Source organism: Sebastes fasciatus, chromosome 8, assembly GCF_043250625.1.
Source record: "Sebastes fasciatus isolate fSebFas1 chromosome 8, fSebFas1.pri, whole genome shotgun sequence".
NCBI classification, from domain to species: domain Eukaryota; kingdom Metazoa; phylum Chordata; class Actinopteri; order Perciformes; family Sebastidae; genus Sebastes; species Sebastes fasciatus.
This window is the reverse complement of record NC_133802.1, coordinates 6,399,268-6,415,484: the sequence shown is the minus strand read 5'-3', so window position 1 is coordinate 6,415,484 and position 16,217 is coordinate 6,399,268. Positions and strand designations below refer to the sequence as shown.

The 16,217-nt window shown below is 41.9% G+C and overlaps 1 protein-coding gene across 1 annotated transcript; it reads right to left on the bottom strand.

Moving 5' to 3' along the window:
* Window positions 1-3,487: 3,487 nt before the first annotated feature.
* Window positions 3,488-9,149, bottom strand: krt8 (keratin 8). The gene is made up of 8 exons (XM_074642986.1): window positions 8,549-9,149; window positions 6,554-6,762; window positions 5,756-5,816; window positions 5,541-5,636; window positions 5,260-5,424; window positions 4,925-5,050; window positions 4,529-4,793; window positions 3,488-4,384 (listed from the first exon to the last, which is right to left on the bottom strand). Exons 1-8 carry the CDS (start codon window positions 9,011-9,013, stop codon window positions 4,095-4,097), a joined length of 1,677 nt encoding a protein of 558 aa, XP_074499087.1. The 5' UTR covers window positions 9,014-9,149; the 3' UTR covers window positions 3,488-4,094.
* Window positions 9,150-16,217: the final 7,068 nt, after the last annotated feature.

Genomic DNA, 16,217 nt, shown 5'->3' with positions numbered 1-16,217 from the left:
TTTGACCACCAGGTGGTTTCGTGCACATGAAGCCTCGAGAAATTAACCCTTTTCCGAACCAATTTGCTGGAAAGCTTCATGAGGCTTCAGCTCGCCATCACTAGTAATACGGGAGAGGGCAAAGACAAACGGGAGTCTACCGGGAAAATCGGGAGGATGCCGTTGGAGGGCATTAAAACTCGTGATTTTACAGGTCAAGTTAGCAACAGGCCATTTTCATTTACCAGTTTGTTTAACCTGAATGATGTATATATATATTTTTTAAGTATTAACAGTGAGTCTACCACTATGTTGATGTTAGGAGATGTTGAGCTGTGTATTTAAAGTGGTGACAGCAAGGAACTGTAGCATTGAATCATTCAAAGTGGCGTCGATGTAGATACTATAGCATGCTTACACTTCCTAAAACTTTCAGCATACACACAAGTGTAGTTACTCGGGGTCACAGTGGAGGGCAGTGTATCGTCATGGTAGTGATTGGCCATAAGCAATAATAACATGACAAATATACAATATTTAGTGTGATTATTTAATGTTATACAGAGTATTTGTCAGGGATTATTGTGTACACTTAAAGGGAAAAGAAGCACAACATCCCACCAGTGTTTTCCTTTGTATTGCTCATATAGTGTTGACAAGAAGATGCAAGGGATTAACATTAAATCATTGCTGTTAAATCTGAGGTAAAAAGGCAACACAAAATGTTCACCGGTTGTATAAAGCAAAAAGATGACCCATGTATTTAAAATCATGAGTGAGTTCACTCCCCTCTAGTGGCCACTGTAAAGAACTGCAATATTTAATTCATCAAGTTAGTATCAATGCAGCCATGTCAACATAACTCTTGCAGTTTGCAGACAGACCCCACTCAAAAATGAGGGCAATATTATTTTATTTTCTCCATGCATTGCTTGCCTGTGTGTCTGTTTTTATTCTTATTCAATAAGTGTTTCTTAAAGCTGAATGCTGTTCATTCACATACAAAGGAGTTCTCCACCACAGCCAACCACCAGCACAGTCATAATTCATCAGTTGGAGGATGATAGAGGTGATTATGAATACCTAAGACAAATAATGTCTTCGCCATTTGCGAAGACTTCAAGCTGTCTGGTTATGCCAGTGAATGTATTTCAGGTATAGTAACCTTAATTCAGAGTCATGTTTTCTCCCCCAATCCATATCTAATTATGCGCCTCATGCAAGTCCATTCAGTTACACAAAACATCAAATGACAGTTAATTCATACTTCACACTTTTCTTATATACAAATCCAGATGCCAGGGTGTGAGGGATGTTTCTTTGTGAGACAAATTAATTCAAAGCGACCATGATGCCGACCGCCTCAAAGCCCCAAACAAGGAAGCAGGCTGTTCCTATACCCTGTTCCTAGCTATGAAAAGTAGCGCAATTCGCATGTAACCCACGTAATCAATTTGTATGTAATCCACGTAATCGTGAGCCAGGACAGGTGACGTAGTATAAAGAGCGACAAAGTCCGCGTATAGGAGGAAGTCGGGGTGGATGGGTGAGTCTAAAAAACAGCTGATTTTCACCCAGGAGACTGCTGTTTGTGTTCGGCGTGAAACCAGAAGTCAGCGTTAACTTATTTGTCGCGTAACTTTCGTAGTTAAGTAATACCAATTCTTTAGTTATTTTAACCCTCTTTTCCTTAACCTAACCAAGTCAGCTAGTTTAGTTGTCTCAACACTGCAGGGGCTTGCACAGGTGCACTGAACAGCACATTCATAGGAAAACGCACAAAAAATAACCCAATAACCTTTCGTAAGATATCATATGGACCACTCTGTGACGATATGTTGCGCACAATGTAACGATAACAGTGGCTGTGTGTGAAAGTGAGTGAGAGAGTGAAATCGTTGTAAGTGGTAAATAAAGTATCACTGTCAATTCAAAGTTCATTTTGGAAAACTCAGCTGTTGTTGCGCGTCCCAAAATGCATCGTGCACAAAGTCTTGTTTACCAGTCCGGTTTCTTTTGACAAAGCCACTGCTGCAAACAGCACATGGACATAGTAGGCCATTAACTATCTAAGGAGCATTTAGCAGCTAAAGAGACAGCTAGCAGGAGATAATAGCCTACTGGACTTAAAGCTGCCGTGGGTAGAAATGGAGCAAATGTGTTTAAAAAAAGTTATTTTTATAAAACAGTCACTATATCCTGACAGTAGTGCATGAGACAGGTAATCTGAAAAAAAATCATGTGCCTCTGTGTCCTCCGGTGCTCCTAACGGCATCTGCAAGATTTCACAGACTGGAGGAAAACAACCATCAGAGCTGATCTGAGGTCTGCTGTTCATCTGCTGTCTATGTGAGCCAGCTGTCAATCACTGGTGAACTCCAATCAAACGGTCAAACTAGGCAGCGCTGATCAAATATGAATCAATATTCTGTTACTGTAATGTCTATTTCTCTCCTCAAATATTTTCAGGATCATCTTGTAGTGTACTGTTTAGCTGTAAAATGAGAAAGTTTGTGACCCGGCAGCCATGTTGAGATCAGGTTGAGATGGCTTGAAGGAACGCCAAGTACCATTCACATGACCGGAGCACAGCCAATAGGAACGCTCTCTCTCTCTGAAATGACCTGTGATTGGTCAAAGTCTCCGTCACGGGCTAGATTTTTTAAAGCCTGAAAACAGAGCCATGAGGAGGTGCAGAAGTCTAGTTTTCTCTCAGAACACTTGAATTACAATATGCTGAAAGGTTATTATGGAATCTTTGCACAAAGATGCCAAAAATATACTGCCTACTGACACTTTAAAGGGAGATTTGCCAAGTATTTAGGCTTTATGCAAGTGTATGTATATATCATCACAAAACAAACAAGTATTGTCCAGAAACCCTCACAGGTTCTGCATTTAGCATAAAAAATATGCTCAAATCATAACATGGCAAACTGCAGCCCAACAGGCAACAACAGCTGTCAGTGTGTCAGTGTGCTGACTTGACTATGACTTGGCCCAAACTGCATGTGATTATCATAAAGTGGGCATGTCTGTAAAGGGGAGACTCGTGGGTACCCATAGAACCCATTTTCATTCACATATCTTGAGGTCAGAAGTCAAGGGACCCCTTTGAAAATGGCCATGACAGTTTTTCCTCCCCAAAATTTAGCGCAACTTTGGCGCGTTATTAAACATAATTCGCGATGACATGGTTGGTACCAATGGATTCCTTTCATATGACGCCAGTATCTTCACTCTAGCTTTAAAACTGAGCTCGGTACAACCTCCGGATGATCGATTGCGTTAACGCGTTGACAGCCCTATAGTGTAAATGTAATTGATCATTTTCCTCATGATTTGATGACTAAGAACAGTCCCAGATTACAGATTTTAGACTGCTTATACATACTTTGAATTAGTCCTGTCAGATTTGTTGGAATGTAAGTTAATTTACTACTCCTACATGTACAGTATTTCTTTCTCTGAGTCATCAGCATCAAAAAATTCAAACAAATACATAATATTTCCTTCAGTAAACACATTTTTTATTTGGTTTGGTAGCAAAAACAGCACCTCAGGACAACAGTATGATGTGGGCAGCCTCCTAAGGGGTCGATCACTTTCAGTTATAGGACACGCACGGGGAAGACATGCACTACCTACTGCAGCAGGCAATTTTAAGACATTAGGTGACCAACAATGCTGAAGCACTGTCTAAGTACTTTCACATTCCTTTGACAACACCACTGTCTATGCAACACTGTTTTGAAGGGAACAGCCCCTCGTGTATGGAATAGCTGTTGCATAGATTTCAAGGGAGTGTTATATATATATATATTTTGTTTCTCATAGTTGCAATTTGCCCAGTTTTTATCTCACTTCTTGAGATAAAACTACCTTTTTTAGTACAGACAGTCAGACATCAGACATATAAAATACATTTTGGTCCCTTTCAGATCTTTGGTAGTGTTAGGATCATTTATTGCTTCATGGAAAACATGTTTAGGCTCCATTCGAGAGTGGCTGGCAAGCATTTTACTTCATAGTTGGGGGGTAGGGGGGTGAACTGTAAGTATAAAACTACCAGAAAGGAAGAGGAGATAATATCAGACACCTCTTAACTAGACTGCTCAATCCTCAATGACCTCAGAGGACTCAGACACCACTCTGCCGTCCTTGGTCTCGATCATCTTGATAACAACATTCTTCTTGCTCTGGGTGGTGGTGCTGTAACTGCCGCCGCCGGTGCTGCCGCTGCTGAAGCTACTGCCGCCGCCGCCGCCGCCCATGCTACCGCCGCCCATGCTACCGCCATATCCGCCTCCGTATCCACCTCCATATCCGCCGCTGCTAAAACCGCTGGAGTAGCCGCTTGAGTAACTGCTCTTCATGCTGTCCATGGGAAATCCACCGTAGCTTGCTGTTGAGACAAGGGAGGCAGGAGAAAAAACAGTTAAACGTGGAAAAGTGTGGAATCCGAACAAAATCCAATCAACGAAGACCATTTGTTGAGACTTCAGTCGTTACAAAGATAACAGAGGCGAGGTCGGTGAAGATGACTTACAGCTCTGTTGGGAAATGTTGATAGACTTGATGCCAGTCGCCAGCCTGTCCTCCTCTCCCTCCAGCAGCTTCCTGTAGGTGGCAATCTCAATGTCCAGAGCTAGCTTGACATTCATCAGGTCCTGGTATTCTCTGATCTGGCGGGCCATGTCCTGTTTGGCTCTCTGCAGGGCGTCTTCCAGGTCCCTAATGCGGGACTTGGCGTCCTTCACTGCCATCTCACCGCGCTCCTCAGCCTCAGCGATCTGGGCCTCCAGGTTGGCACGCTGGGAGAAAACAAATGAGCCCAAAAAGTAAGACTTTGTCCGCTCTCTCGATTGTTAAATGACAATAACAAAACTATATGTAATGGCTCAGAATGGTGTACCACGGTGGCAAAAAAAACATTTTCCCATACCTGTCCCTTGACGGAATCAATCTCTGATGTCAGTCGCTGGATCATGCGGTTGAGGTCTGAGATCTCTGTCTTGGTAGACCTGAGGTCATCTCCGTATCTGCTGGCGGATGTCTGCATCTCCTCATACTAAATAAACAAAAAAGACATTACAAACTGGAAACCCTATTGATCAGAACACTGCATGTGCTGACTCATAAACTGATGACATTTCTTTCAACATAAATTGAACCTATACTCATGGCAAGTAGGGTTTGCACGAACCATATGTACCTTTCTAGATAAAGAAATGACAGAAACATGAACATAAGAAGAGTCCAAAAGGATTTCTCAATCACCTTGCTCTTGTACCACGTCTCTGCCTCGGCGCGGCTGCGGTTGGCAATGTCCTCGTACTGTGCCTTGACCTCCGCCACAATGGAATCCATGTCCAGGTTACGGCTGTTGTCCATCTCCACAATGACTGAAGTGTCCTTGATCTGGCTCTGGAGTTCATGAAGTTCCTGAAGGAGCACAAGGAGAGAGATAAGTAAACCCCACCTCATTGAGGAAACCCATCCAGCTGATGTACTTCCAGGGATGGCACAAGAGTGCGACTGAGACGAATTTTGTGCCGTACCTCCTCATAGATCGACCTGAGGAAGTTGATCTCATCTGTCAGACTCTCCAGCTTGGCCTCCAGCTCAACCTTATTCATGTAGGCCTCGTCGACATCCTGGAACCAATAACAATGCTTGTTAGTGTGAGACATCACAAAGGACACCGTCTCCAGGTGCTAAAAGAAATAATACAATTTGCAACTCAAAGACAAGTTGAGTAAATGCTGATGCTGACCTTCTTGATGAGGACAAAGTCATTCTCACACTCGGTGCGCTTGTTGATCTCATCTTCATACCTGAGAGGAAAACAAACACAGTCCATGGTTGGATTTGGAGTATTCATGAAGAGTCTCATCTCATGCTCCTGTTCAGTTTTGAGCGTGTGTACACCAATGTAACACTAGGAGGTGCAAGTAGTCCATCCCTAACTCTTGAACTCCTTTGGGACATTTGCCTTGCACATAGTCAGTTGGGTCAGGGCCAAGCGTGAGAGGTGTTACTGATATTTCTCCCTCGGGGCTCCTCTGAACTCAGCTGATATGCTTCATTTGTCTGTGGACAACTGACGAATATGTGGTGGCACTATTGTACCTGTGCATGTGCGTGTCAGCATGCACGCATTAGTGCTTATGTCCTCTAGACAACTCTGTAAAACTTCCAGTCACATGTAACGTAATGGGTGTTCGAAACATGCTTCCTCAGTGCTGTAATTCCCGAGAGTTTGTGTATGACGCAAGACAATGGACAGATGTAGGGAGTAGTCCACAAAGAGATTAACTCAATGTGCTGCAAGGCTAGTATTGAAGCACAAATTGGACTTGAAGTGTTATACATTGACCGTGATGTAAGAAAAAAATCCAGCTGTATTTTGTGTATGAATGAAATTTCTAGGCGTTTTGAAAATCGTCCGGTGCAACCTATGAAAAAGATGAATCCTAGATAAACCATACGCCTCTTTATGGGTCAGAACGAGCCCGACACCGCATACTCAGATCATTTTTAGCCCTCATTGCCTCCTTCCTTCCACACTCACTTGTTCTTGAAGTCCTCCACCAGGCCCTGCATGTTGTGCAGGTCGGCCTCCAGCTTCATCTTGTCGTTGCCCAGGCTGTCGAGCTGTCTGCGCAGGTTGCCGATGTAGGCCTCGAACATGGCGTCGATGTTGGAGCGGGTGGTGGTCTGTCCCTGTAGCAGGTTCCACTTGGTCTCCAGCATCTTGTTCTGCTGCTCCAGGAAGCGAACCTGATGTGTAGAGAAAGAAGGGTAGAAGGGTTACGAGTAAGCCAAACCAATCAAAAAGCTTTTACAAAATAATCAGCGACTTACATGTTTACTGTAACGAATATGTGAAGACAGATTCCTTGTCCTCAGTTATGAATTATCTCAAAATTCCCTTTAAAAGTATCATGTAACCGAAGTAAAAAAAACATAATACTCAATCATCAGGGTCAACCTCGCCATGCCTCCTATTCGCCGTCTATAGTCTTTGTTGTTCTTATCTAACTTTGGAGTTTTGCAAGCTGCTGTTGGCTGCATTTCCAGACTGGCAGTGCTTTTTCCAAAGGAAGGCCTGACGTACTACGTGCATCCTGACAGGAGGTAGTGGGGAGGGAGAACAAGACGAGGTTGGAAAAAAAAAACACTGATGGAGGAATAGGGCTAGTTAACCCTTCTCCCGCAGGTCTTCCTGTTTTTGTACAGCGAAATTCGCGGTCAAAGAAGACAAACGCAGAGAGAGAAAGGGGGTTGAAGCGAAGTTCCATCCGCAGGCAGAAGCAGGAAGGTAAATATTTAACTGTGTTATAGATGTGATGAGGGGAGAGTAGAGAGGGGAGGGGGAGGGGGGGAAGTGAGGGCGATGAAGAGAGGAGGAGGAGGGGAGAAATGGAAGGTGGGGAGTTTGCATATTTGCAACTGCACTCTGCACTCTGAAAGGTGAGATCTAACCAAGAGCTTCTTCATTAGAATTGGAGTAAGTACAGATAATGAAGTGCCTTCAAATGGACTGACGCCACAAGATAACAAGATGATAGAAGGGTGGAAGTTTATCTGCTTTTGGTGTTGAAGAATGCACTTTATCTTCTTTTAATCATTGCGCCGGGAGAAGGGGAGTTGACATGTGGCCAGTCAGCTGGCATTGACCAGAACATGAAACCGTTTTAAATATTAACCCACTGCTGAGGCCTCAGAGGACAGATACACTCTTGAGGATTACATGCTGGGTTTAAATGATGATTTAAATGATGAAAAGTCAACGTAATCCCAATGGACACTCCTTTTAAAATGTGTCACCGTGAAAGAAGGTTTTGTCTTTAAAGTAACAATGGCACTCAGTACTGACTGTGCGTGCGTGCATGTGTGTGTGTGCATGTGTGTGTGTGTGTGTGTGTGTGTGTGTGTGTGTGTTTGGGAGGGGTGGGGGCCACCAGGGCAGCACAAAGAGCCACACCCCAGCTAAGGGAGGGATCATTCCCAAGGTAACTCGTATCACAAGCCCTGAGCTCTGCCCTGACACACCCTTAGCTTTCTTTCTCTCTCTTTCTCTCTCTCTCTCTCTCTCTCTCTATTTGTCTTTCTCTCTCTCTCCATTCTTCAAGTCTGTTTTTCATCACTATAAAAGGACAGGCTGAGCCAAAAGATAGACAGCCTAACCCTAACTTTGAGCTACAGCACTTCTTTTTTCTGCCTTGACTGCATTTGTGGGAGGTGACGAGATCCGAGAGGGGAATAAATCAACATTCTCCGTGCAGCAAAAAGTGAGGAAATCAGCATTACAAGACATGTGGCAAACATATGGACCTCCGTATCAAATATTTGATAACTATGTCACAGCACTGTCAGGAAACATTCAGCTTTTTGACTACACTGTGACTGAGCTTTCCACACACCCAAAGCAGTTTCTGTCTGAATGAAAAGAAGAATAAGGCAAAGACCAGCGAGAACCAGATATTTTGACACACACACACACACACACACACACACACACACACACACACATCTGTATCTACCCACTATTACAAGCTCTTACCTTGTCAATAAAGGAAGCAAAGCGGTTGTTGAGGGTCTTGATCTGCTCCTTCTCCTGGGTGCGGACAACTTGGATGTTGGGGTCAATCTCAAGGTTCAGGGGGGCCAGAAGACTCCTGTTCACAGTAACGGCGGTGATTGGGGCCTGAACACCCATGCCACCACCGTAGCCCATGCCCATGCCTCCAGCACCACCACTGAAGCCCATGCTCATGCCTCCAGCGCCACCACCGTAGCCCATGCCCATGCCTCCTCCTCCGCCACCACCCATGCTTGAGCTCAGGCCATAGGCACTGGAACTGGTGATGCCACCACCTCCAAAGCCCCTGTTGCCTGATCCATATGAACTCTTGGTACTGTAGCTCTTACGGGCGTTGATACCGCCTGATCCTGATGTGTAGGAACTGCTGCTGAAGCTCCGTGGGCCAGTGGAACTCTTCACAGCGTAGCTGCTCCTAAAACTCATTCTGAAATCTGGAGGTTTTCTTTCTTTTGGATGAAATGAGTCTGGGAAGGTCAGACTGGCACGGTTTAGCAGGGCAGGCAGGCAGGCAGGAAGGCAGGCAGAGGGGAGAGACCAAAGTGGATAGAAAAGAGAAGAAACTACTGAGGAGTTTTAAAGCCTGTGGCTGTGGGAGGGGACTGTGGTGAGCTGCCATTGGCTGCGAGTCTGTGTGCGAGACAGAGGCAGGGCTGTAACATTACACTCCTATGACACATTGTCCGGTCACTCTAAACCATTACCTGGTCTCACTACAGGGCTTCTCTGTGTTGTTAGAGAAAACCTGGTCCTTGGAGAGGATTGTCGAGTGGTTCTGTTTCTTTGCTGTGATCTCCTGTGTGTGTGTCTCCAGGTAAAACTACTCAATCTCACCACAGCTGATTCAGCAGGTCTGGTTAAATCATAGAAAAACATCTATATCCAGGAGCAGCTATGTATCAGAAAAAGTGCAGTTTGTGTGGGGGTGGGGTTGGTTGGTGGGTTAAGAACTGGGCCTAGGAGTTCTTACACATCGATTCTGGTTTATATCTGTAAAATTAAGATGTGTTTATAATTCTGTGGTAAGGGAGAGAGGGTACGGCTGATTATCTCTTGGAACAAACAACAATTTGGCAACACTTTCTTCCCATTCACCACCCTTTCTATCAGTTTGAGTGTTGAGTATTCACCATCACTCGTTCCGTGTAATTATTTCCAATTAATTTCCAATTACATAATTCACATTTACTTCATAATTGCACAACCTGTTTACATTACAGTTTATACATTTTACTATTACAGTACTCCTGTCTACCACTTTACTAAATTCTACTTTTTTTTTCATCTGACATTATATTTTATTCCTACATTTTTCATTGCATTTCGTTGCCCTCACATCCCTCAGCTGTTTTACATACTGAACTACACACAAAGTCACTGCATAGCTCTTATTGCACGGCGTTGTTGAATACTCAATTCTGATTGGTCAATCACAGTGCTCTACAGTCTGTTATTAGCAGACCGTTGCTATGTATAACAGACCGTTGCTATGGGTGCAGTTCGGATGTCGGACTCTGGAGGATCGTTTTTGTGTCAAATCATTGATTTCTTAAGTAAGTAGCTGTGTAACAAGCAGTATAATGTACAACAAACGGGTCATTGTTGTGACATAAACCCCACGTCGGGGTCCATCGCGGGTCCTGTCGGGGTTTATTGCACAACAATGACCGGCTCGCTGTACATTATCCCTTACATAACACAGCGTAAAACCACAAAGTCATCTCTAAGTTACATGGATGTAATCTTCTTAACTACGTTATAGGTTACATTACGTGCCATTATATATGTAATTAACCCAAAACAATGATCTTTCCCTAAACCTAACCAAGTTTCCTGTGAAAACGGAGGCTTACTTTGAAAGACAGCGTAGGCCTATAATGAGCGGAGATTGACACATACAAAACTGACGCTAAAGGGGTACGTACGGCGTCATAGCTGCCGTTATTTGACGAGCTGGGAGTGAGAATGTGTTGCATCATGGGTTTATTATGTTTATATAATGTGTTAATTAGCGAGCTTTCCAGTCTTAATGCTAAGCTTAGCTCACCGGCTGCTCGCTGTTGCATCGTATTTAATAGTATCAATCTTCTCATCCAACTCTCAGCAAGAAAGCGAACAAGCGTATATCCCAAACTTTTGAACTACTGCCTTAACCCAGAGCATCTGATTGGTCATAAACACTGCAGGGAAAAACAGCTGGATGTCATACTGTAAGCCATATAGCACCTTTTGCTAGATGTGCTAGCATTCACCATCAAACTCAATTGAAAGCAATGCCACTCAAGACAAATTCTGCTGGCTCTCCTAAAAACACTAGGGCTGGATTAAAATATTTAATCGCATGAGTGTCCATAGTTATTCGCGATTAATCGCAAATTAATTGCAAAATGTACCCTAAAGGGAAATCTGTCAAGTTATCAACATGAGAATGGGCAAATATGCTGCTTTATGCAAATGTATGTATATATTTATTATTGGAAATCACTTAACAACACAAAACAATGACAAATATTGTCCAGAAACCCTCACAGGTACTGCATTTAGCATAAAAACATATGCTCAAATCATAAATGGTAAATGAGCTTGCATTTATATAGTGCTTTTCTAGTCTTCTGATCACTCAAAGCGCTTTACACTACATGCCAACATTCACCCATTCATACACTAATGGCAGAGGCTGCCATGCAAGGTGCCAACCTGCTCATCAGGATCTGATCTAAATACTAATCATAACATGTCAAACTGCAGCCCAACAGGAAACAACAGCTGTCAGTGTGTCAGTGTGCTGACTTGACTATGACTTGCCCCAAACTGCATGTGATTATCATAAAGTGGGCATGACTGTAAAGGGGAGGCTCGTGGGTACCCATAGAACCTATTTTCAATGGCCATGACGGTTTTTCATCACCAAAATTTGGCATAGGTTTGGAGCGTTATTTAATCTTTTTCACGACAAGATAGTATAACCAATGGATTCCTCAGGTTTTCTAGTTTTATATGATGCCAATATATTCACTCTAGCTTTAAAACTGAGCCCACTACAACCCCAGAAAAATGCGTTAAAGAAATTGGTGGCGTTAAAACAAGTTTGTGTTAATTTGTCACTTGTACAGCCCTAAAAAACACCAAATAAAACAGTTTATGATGCTGAGAAGCACTTGGAAAATCCCCAACAGTTAACGTGTATATTTCAATTTTCGAGCGTCTTTAAAACTGGAGTATACACTCGTTACCACAGCGGTATCCTCCAGTAACACATTTTGGAGGAAGTTTAACAGTTTTGGATGCTTTAGGGCTCAAAATTCCTCGGCTGCTGCAGGCAACCTGAATGCACCACCATGTCTGGTTCTGAACATAACACATACCACATGTACAGTTTTTTATCTGCAAACCAGGTGAACTGCACTAACCAACTGGCTTTCATTACTCTCAAACATGAGGTATGTTAGGTCAACGCCACTGAGCCTGAGGCTTTTAAAAAACAATGAACACAAAGTGTATTTAATGCTAATATACAACTTTTTGCTCATGCCTGTCTACACGACATGCACCTCAGATTACAGAGTTGTGATGTATTATTAGTACCAATAAACACCTGTCCATAATTCATAACTGATGCTTATTCCCTAGAGAACTTCTCACTGTGTAAACATTGTTAAAGAATTCCTATACCGCTGATAACACAGCCGCTATTGCTCCAATCGTTCCTGCCTGCAGTGCAACAGAACCATGTTTCCCATCATGCAGCAGTGTGTAACTATGGCAGCATACATGGCGGCTCAACCTTCCACTGTCCTTCCACCAATACCGGCCCTGCATTCCTCTCCTCCCCCATTTATTTCCTCCTCCAGTCCCTCACCACAATGAGTCATGAGCCTTGGCACTACCAATCCAACCCCCTCCACCACCATATCCTTTCTCCACCATCTTCTCTAACCTTCTTCCTTTCCCACCAGTGGCTCTTGGCCTCACTATTACCATGATAATAAAGCACCCAAACACACCCAAATAAAATAGACTCCAATCCTCCATTCAGCCAAAATGGATGCCAGCCCTGGAGCAAGGCATTTGCGATTGCAGTGCACAGAGTTGCACAGCTCGGACGGACTGACTGACTGACTTGACTAAAAAAGAACATGTGGCAATATTGATATGATGTTATGAATCTGAGTTTGAGCTTTCGCCACATAGGAAAAATCCAGTAAGTAACAGAAATAAACAGCAGCAAAGGGCAATCCCCGCTTTGCTTTGTGAAATGCACATGACTGCAGTGATATCATGGTGAAATCACCAGGTTTTGAATCATGTGGGATGTTAATCCAAAACCCACAGAAAGAAGAACAGATCTTTCTCAGAGCGCTTGGAAGTTAATTGAATTTCAGTTAATGCCACCATGAATTATACAATATGCTTTGGTTGATCGTATGACTCTCATTGCTCTGGCCAATCGAAATGACTTAAAGCTGAAGTAGGCGAGATTGGAGCAAATATGATTAAAAAAAGTTTTTTTTTATAAAACGTCGCTATATCGTGACAGTAGTACATGAAACAGGTAACCTGACAAAAATCATGTCCCTCTGTGTCCTCCGGTGCTCCTAATGGCATCTGCAAGATTTCACAGGCAGAGGAAGAGGAAAACAGGCAGTATGAGCTGATCTGAGGTCTGCTGTCCAGCTGCCGTCTATGGGAGCCGGCTGTCAATCACTCGCGAACTCCGACCAAACGGTCAAACTAGGCTACGCTGATCAATTATGAATCAATGTTTTGTTACGTTAATGCCTATTTCTCTCCTCAAATGTTTTCAGAATCATCTTGTAGTGTACTGTTTAGCTGTAAAATTAAAAAGTTTGTGACGCGGCCGCCATTGTGAAATCTGGTGAAGAAACGCCAAGTTCCGGTCACATGACCGGAGCACAGCCAATAGGAACGCTCTCTCTCTGAGATGACCTGTGGTTGGTCAAAGTCTCCCGTCAGAGAGATTTTTTAAAGCCTGAAATCAGAGCCATGAGGAGGTGCAGAAGTCTAGTTTTCTCTCAGTACACTTGAATTACAATATGCGGAAAGGTTATTATGGAATTTTTTCCCAATGATGCCAAAAATATACTGCCTACTGCCACTTTAAGTGAAAGATAAAAGAAGAAATACATCCAACATTACTACAGTTCAGAAACCGAGGTGACCACACACACCTTTTTGAACCTATTGTTCAATGTATGTTATTATAGGCATAATGTATAATTCAGAATTCCATTTGATTTCAACATTTGATAGGATGTTACACCACTTTTTTGGATTTATCAGGGGTGCAAACAACAAGCATAAAACTCAAATATTGATTCAGCTTGCAATAATGTCCTTGCATATTTATTTTCTGCACTTGACAGTGTCTTACTAAATTTCCCTTATTGCATGTTGCAACGCACCTCGTCTACCAGCAGTAGAAGTTATTGCTGCTCCAGGTGGGTGTTCTTTTTCTTTCCATTTCAGACAGTTTCCCATTATTTAATCCCTATTTATTTATTTATATATTTATTTATTTGTTCGTTTATTTATTTATTCATTCATTTATTTATCTATTTATGCATTCATTCATTTATTTATTTATTTATAATATATTTATATTTATTCATTCATTTATTTATCTATTTATGCATACATTCATCCTGCTCAGAGCCAACATGTGATCACATGAGAGCTGATCCTGAATTCTACTCCTACACTTTGTCGTAAGTAGGAGCAAATAAATGTGTTTATGAAGCGTAATTCGAAAAAGTTTGGTAAATACGGACCCTGGTTTCAACACCGCTCTTAAGTCAAGAAACCATCACATGATATCTGAAAAAAGATTTAATCAGTTGCAATCACAATCAATCATTAAATGTGATTTGTCACATTGGTATTTGTGTGGTCTTACTCTGTGCTCAGGAGATAAACCATCATGTGAGATGTCAGTATTGAGATCAATCAAGCTCAATCAAATCACTCAATACTATACATTCATTACATTTCTTGGCGCCTCTGTTTCATCCAGCTTCTTGTTAGAGTGCTAAAACAGGCTTCCAATCATATTTGGACAACCTGAGTAACACTATATTTACATAATATAACAACAGTGTGAAGAGGTAGACTAATCTAATTTTTGAGTTTAGTTATTTACTCTGCAAAGGGTGGTGACCGTTTCACAGTACGCCTGCCATTCATTCCATTCACCTCAATCAGTAGTAGTGAAGCCTTCATCAGGACCAGTCTCATGCTTGCAGTGATTGTCACCTATACTGTCATTACAGCATTAACAGCCTGAGGTTGATATCTGCTGGCAAATCACAAGCTAAACAGGCCGCTGATAGTTCTTGTTTGACCGGGGCTGAGCGGCGGTGAGCGGGACTTTAGAAGTGAGTGTGAACAGAGATGGACCTTTACACTGGGTGTGATGTAACTCTCCATAAACATCTCAGAGGACCTACACTGCTGTTGGCTCCTACTTACCAAAAATAAGTTCATTCAAGTGTGCTATTAGTATACCTCTTTTAAACTTAAAATAAGAGAGTATGCTTTCAGTTTACTTTTTATGTACTTATCAGAGATATACGTAACAAAAGTATACTTAAGTATACTTGGCTCATACTGAGAATTATACGGAAAAATCTAAGTATATTTGGTTTAAAGTCCTACTTGTGTTTTTTCATCGAGATATACTTAAGAAAAGTATAATTAAGTATTCTTATTCAGACTGGAATCTCTGTTAAAAAGTGGGCTACAAGAGTACTTGCAGTATAAAAACGATTAAACTAGAAGTTTACTGAGAGTATACTTTAAAGTGCACTTTCATAAATGGGCTACAAGTATATACAAGTATACTTGCAGTATAAAAACTATTGAACAAGTAGTTCACTGGGGGTATACTTTTAAGTTCACTTTCATAAACTATAAAGTAGGCTACAAGTATATACAAGTAAACTTGCAGTATAAAAACTATTAAACTAGTAGTTTACTGAGTTTACTTAAAAGTGCACTTTCACAAAATAAAAAGTGGGCTACAAGTATATACAAGTATACTTGCATTATAAAAACTATTAAACTAGTAGTTTACTGAGGGTATACTTTAAAGTGCACAAGAATACTTGCAGGATAAAAGCGATTAAACTAGTAGTTTACTGAGTATACTTTAAAGTGTACTTTAATATGCTAAAAAGTGTGCTACAAGTATATACAAGTATACTTGCAGTATAGTATAGTTGAAGTACAAAGTAAAACTTAGGTGTAAACTAGTTGCGCACTCAATGTTTATTATTCTTACACTTGAAGTGTACTTTAAAGTATACTTTTATAAACTAAAAAGTGGGCCAATTAAAGTAGTACACTTACAAGTATACTACTAGTACATTGATATTAGTATACTTACTACATAAAGTAAATATATACTTGAACTTTATTTACTGTATGTATACTTCATAAAATAAACTTGAAGTTTACTACTTTTTTGAGTCTGCACAAAGCTGTCACAAGGCGTGTCAGAGTGTGTCCCAGCTACTGTAGTGTATGTGTGTGTGTGGGTGTGTGTGTGGGTGTGGGCAAGGTATTGAGGGCGTGTGTGTTGATGCGTGTAACTCTCTCTCACCCCTGTGCTCCA

Coding starts and splice junctions, on each gene's coding strand:
- krt8 (XM_074642986.1), bottom strand. CDS start 9,013: ATGAGTTTTAGGAGCAGCTACGCTGTGAAGAGTTCCACTGGCCCACGG. Junction 6,763..8,548: donor TTGCTTCCTTTATTGACAAG/GTAAGAGCTTGT, acceptor TCTACACATCAG/GTTCGCTTCCTGGAGCAGCA. Junction 5,637..5,755: donor ACTTTGTCCTCATCAAGAAG/GTCAGCATCAGC, acceptor TATTGGTTCCAG/GATGTCGACGAGGCCTACAT.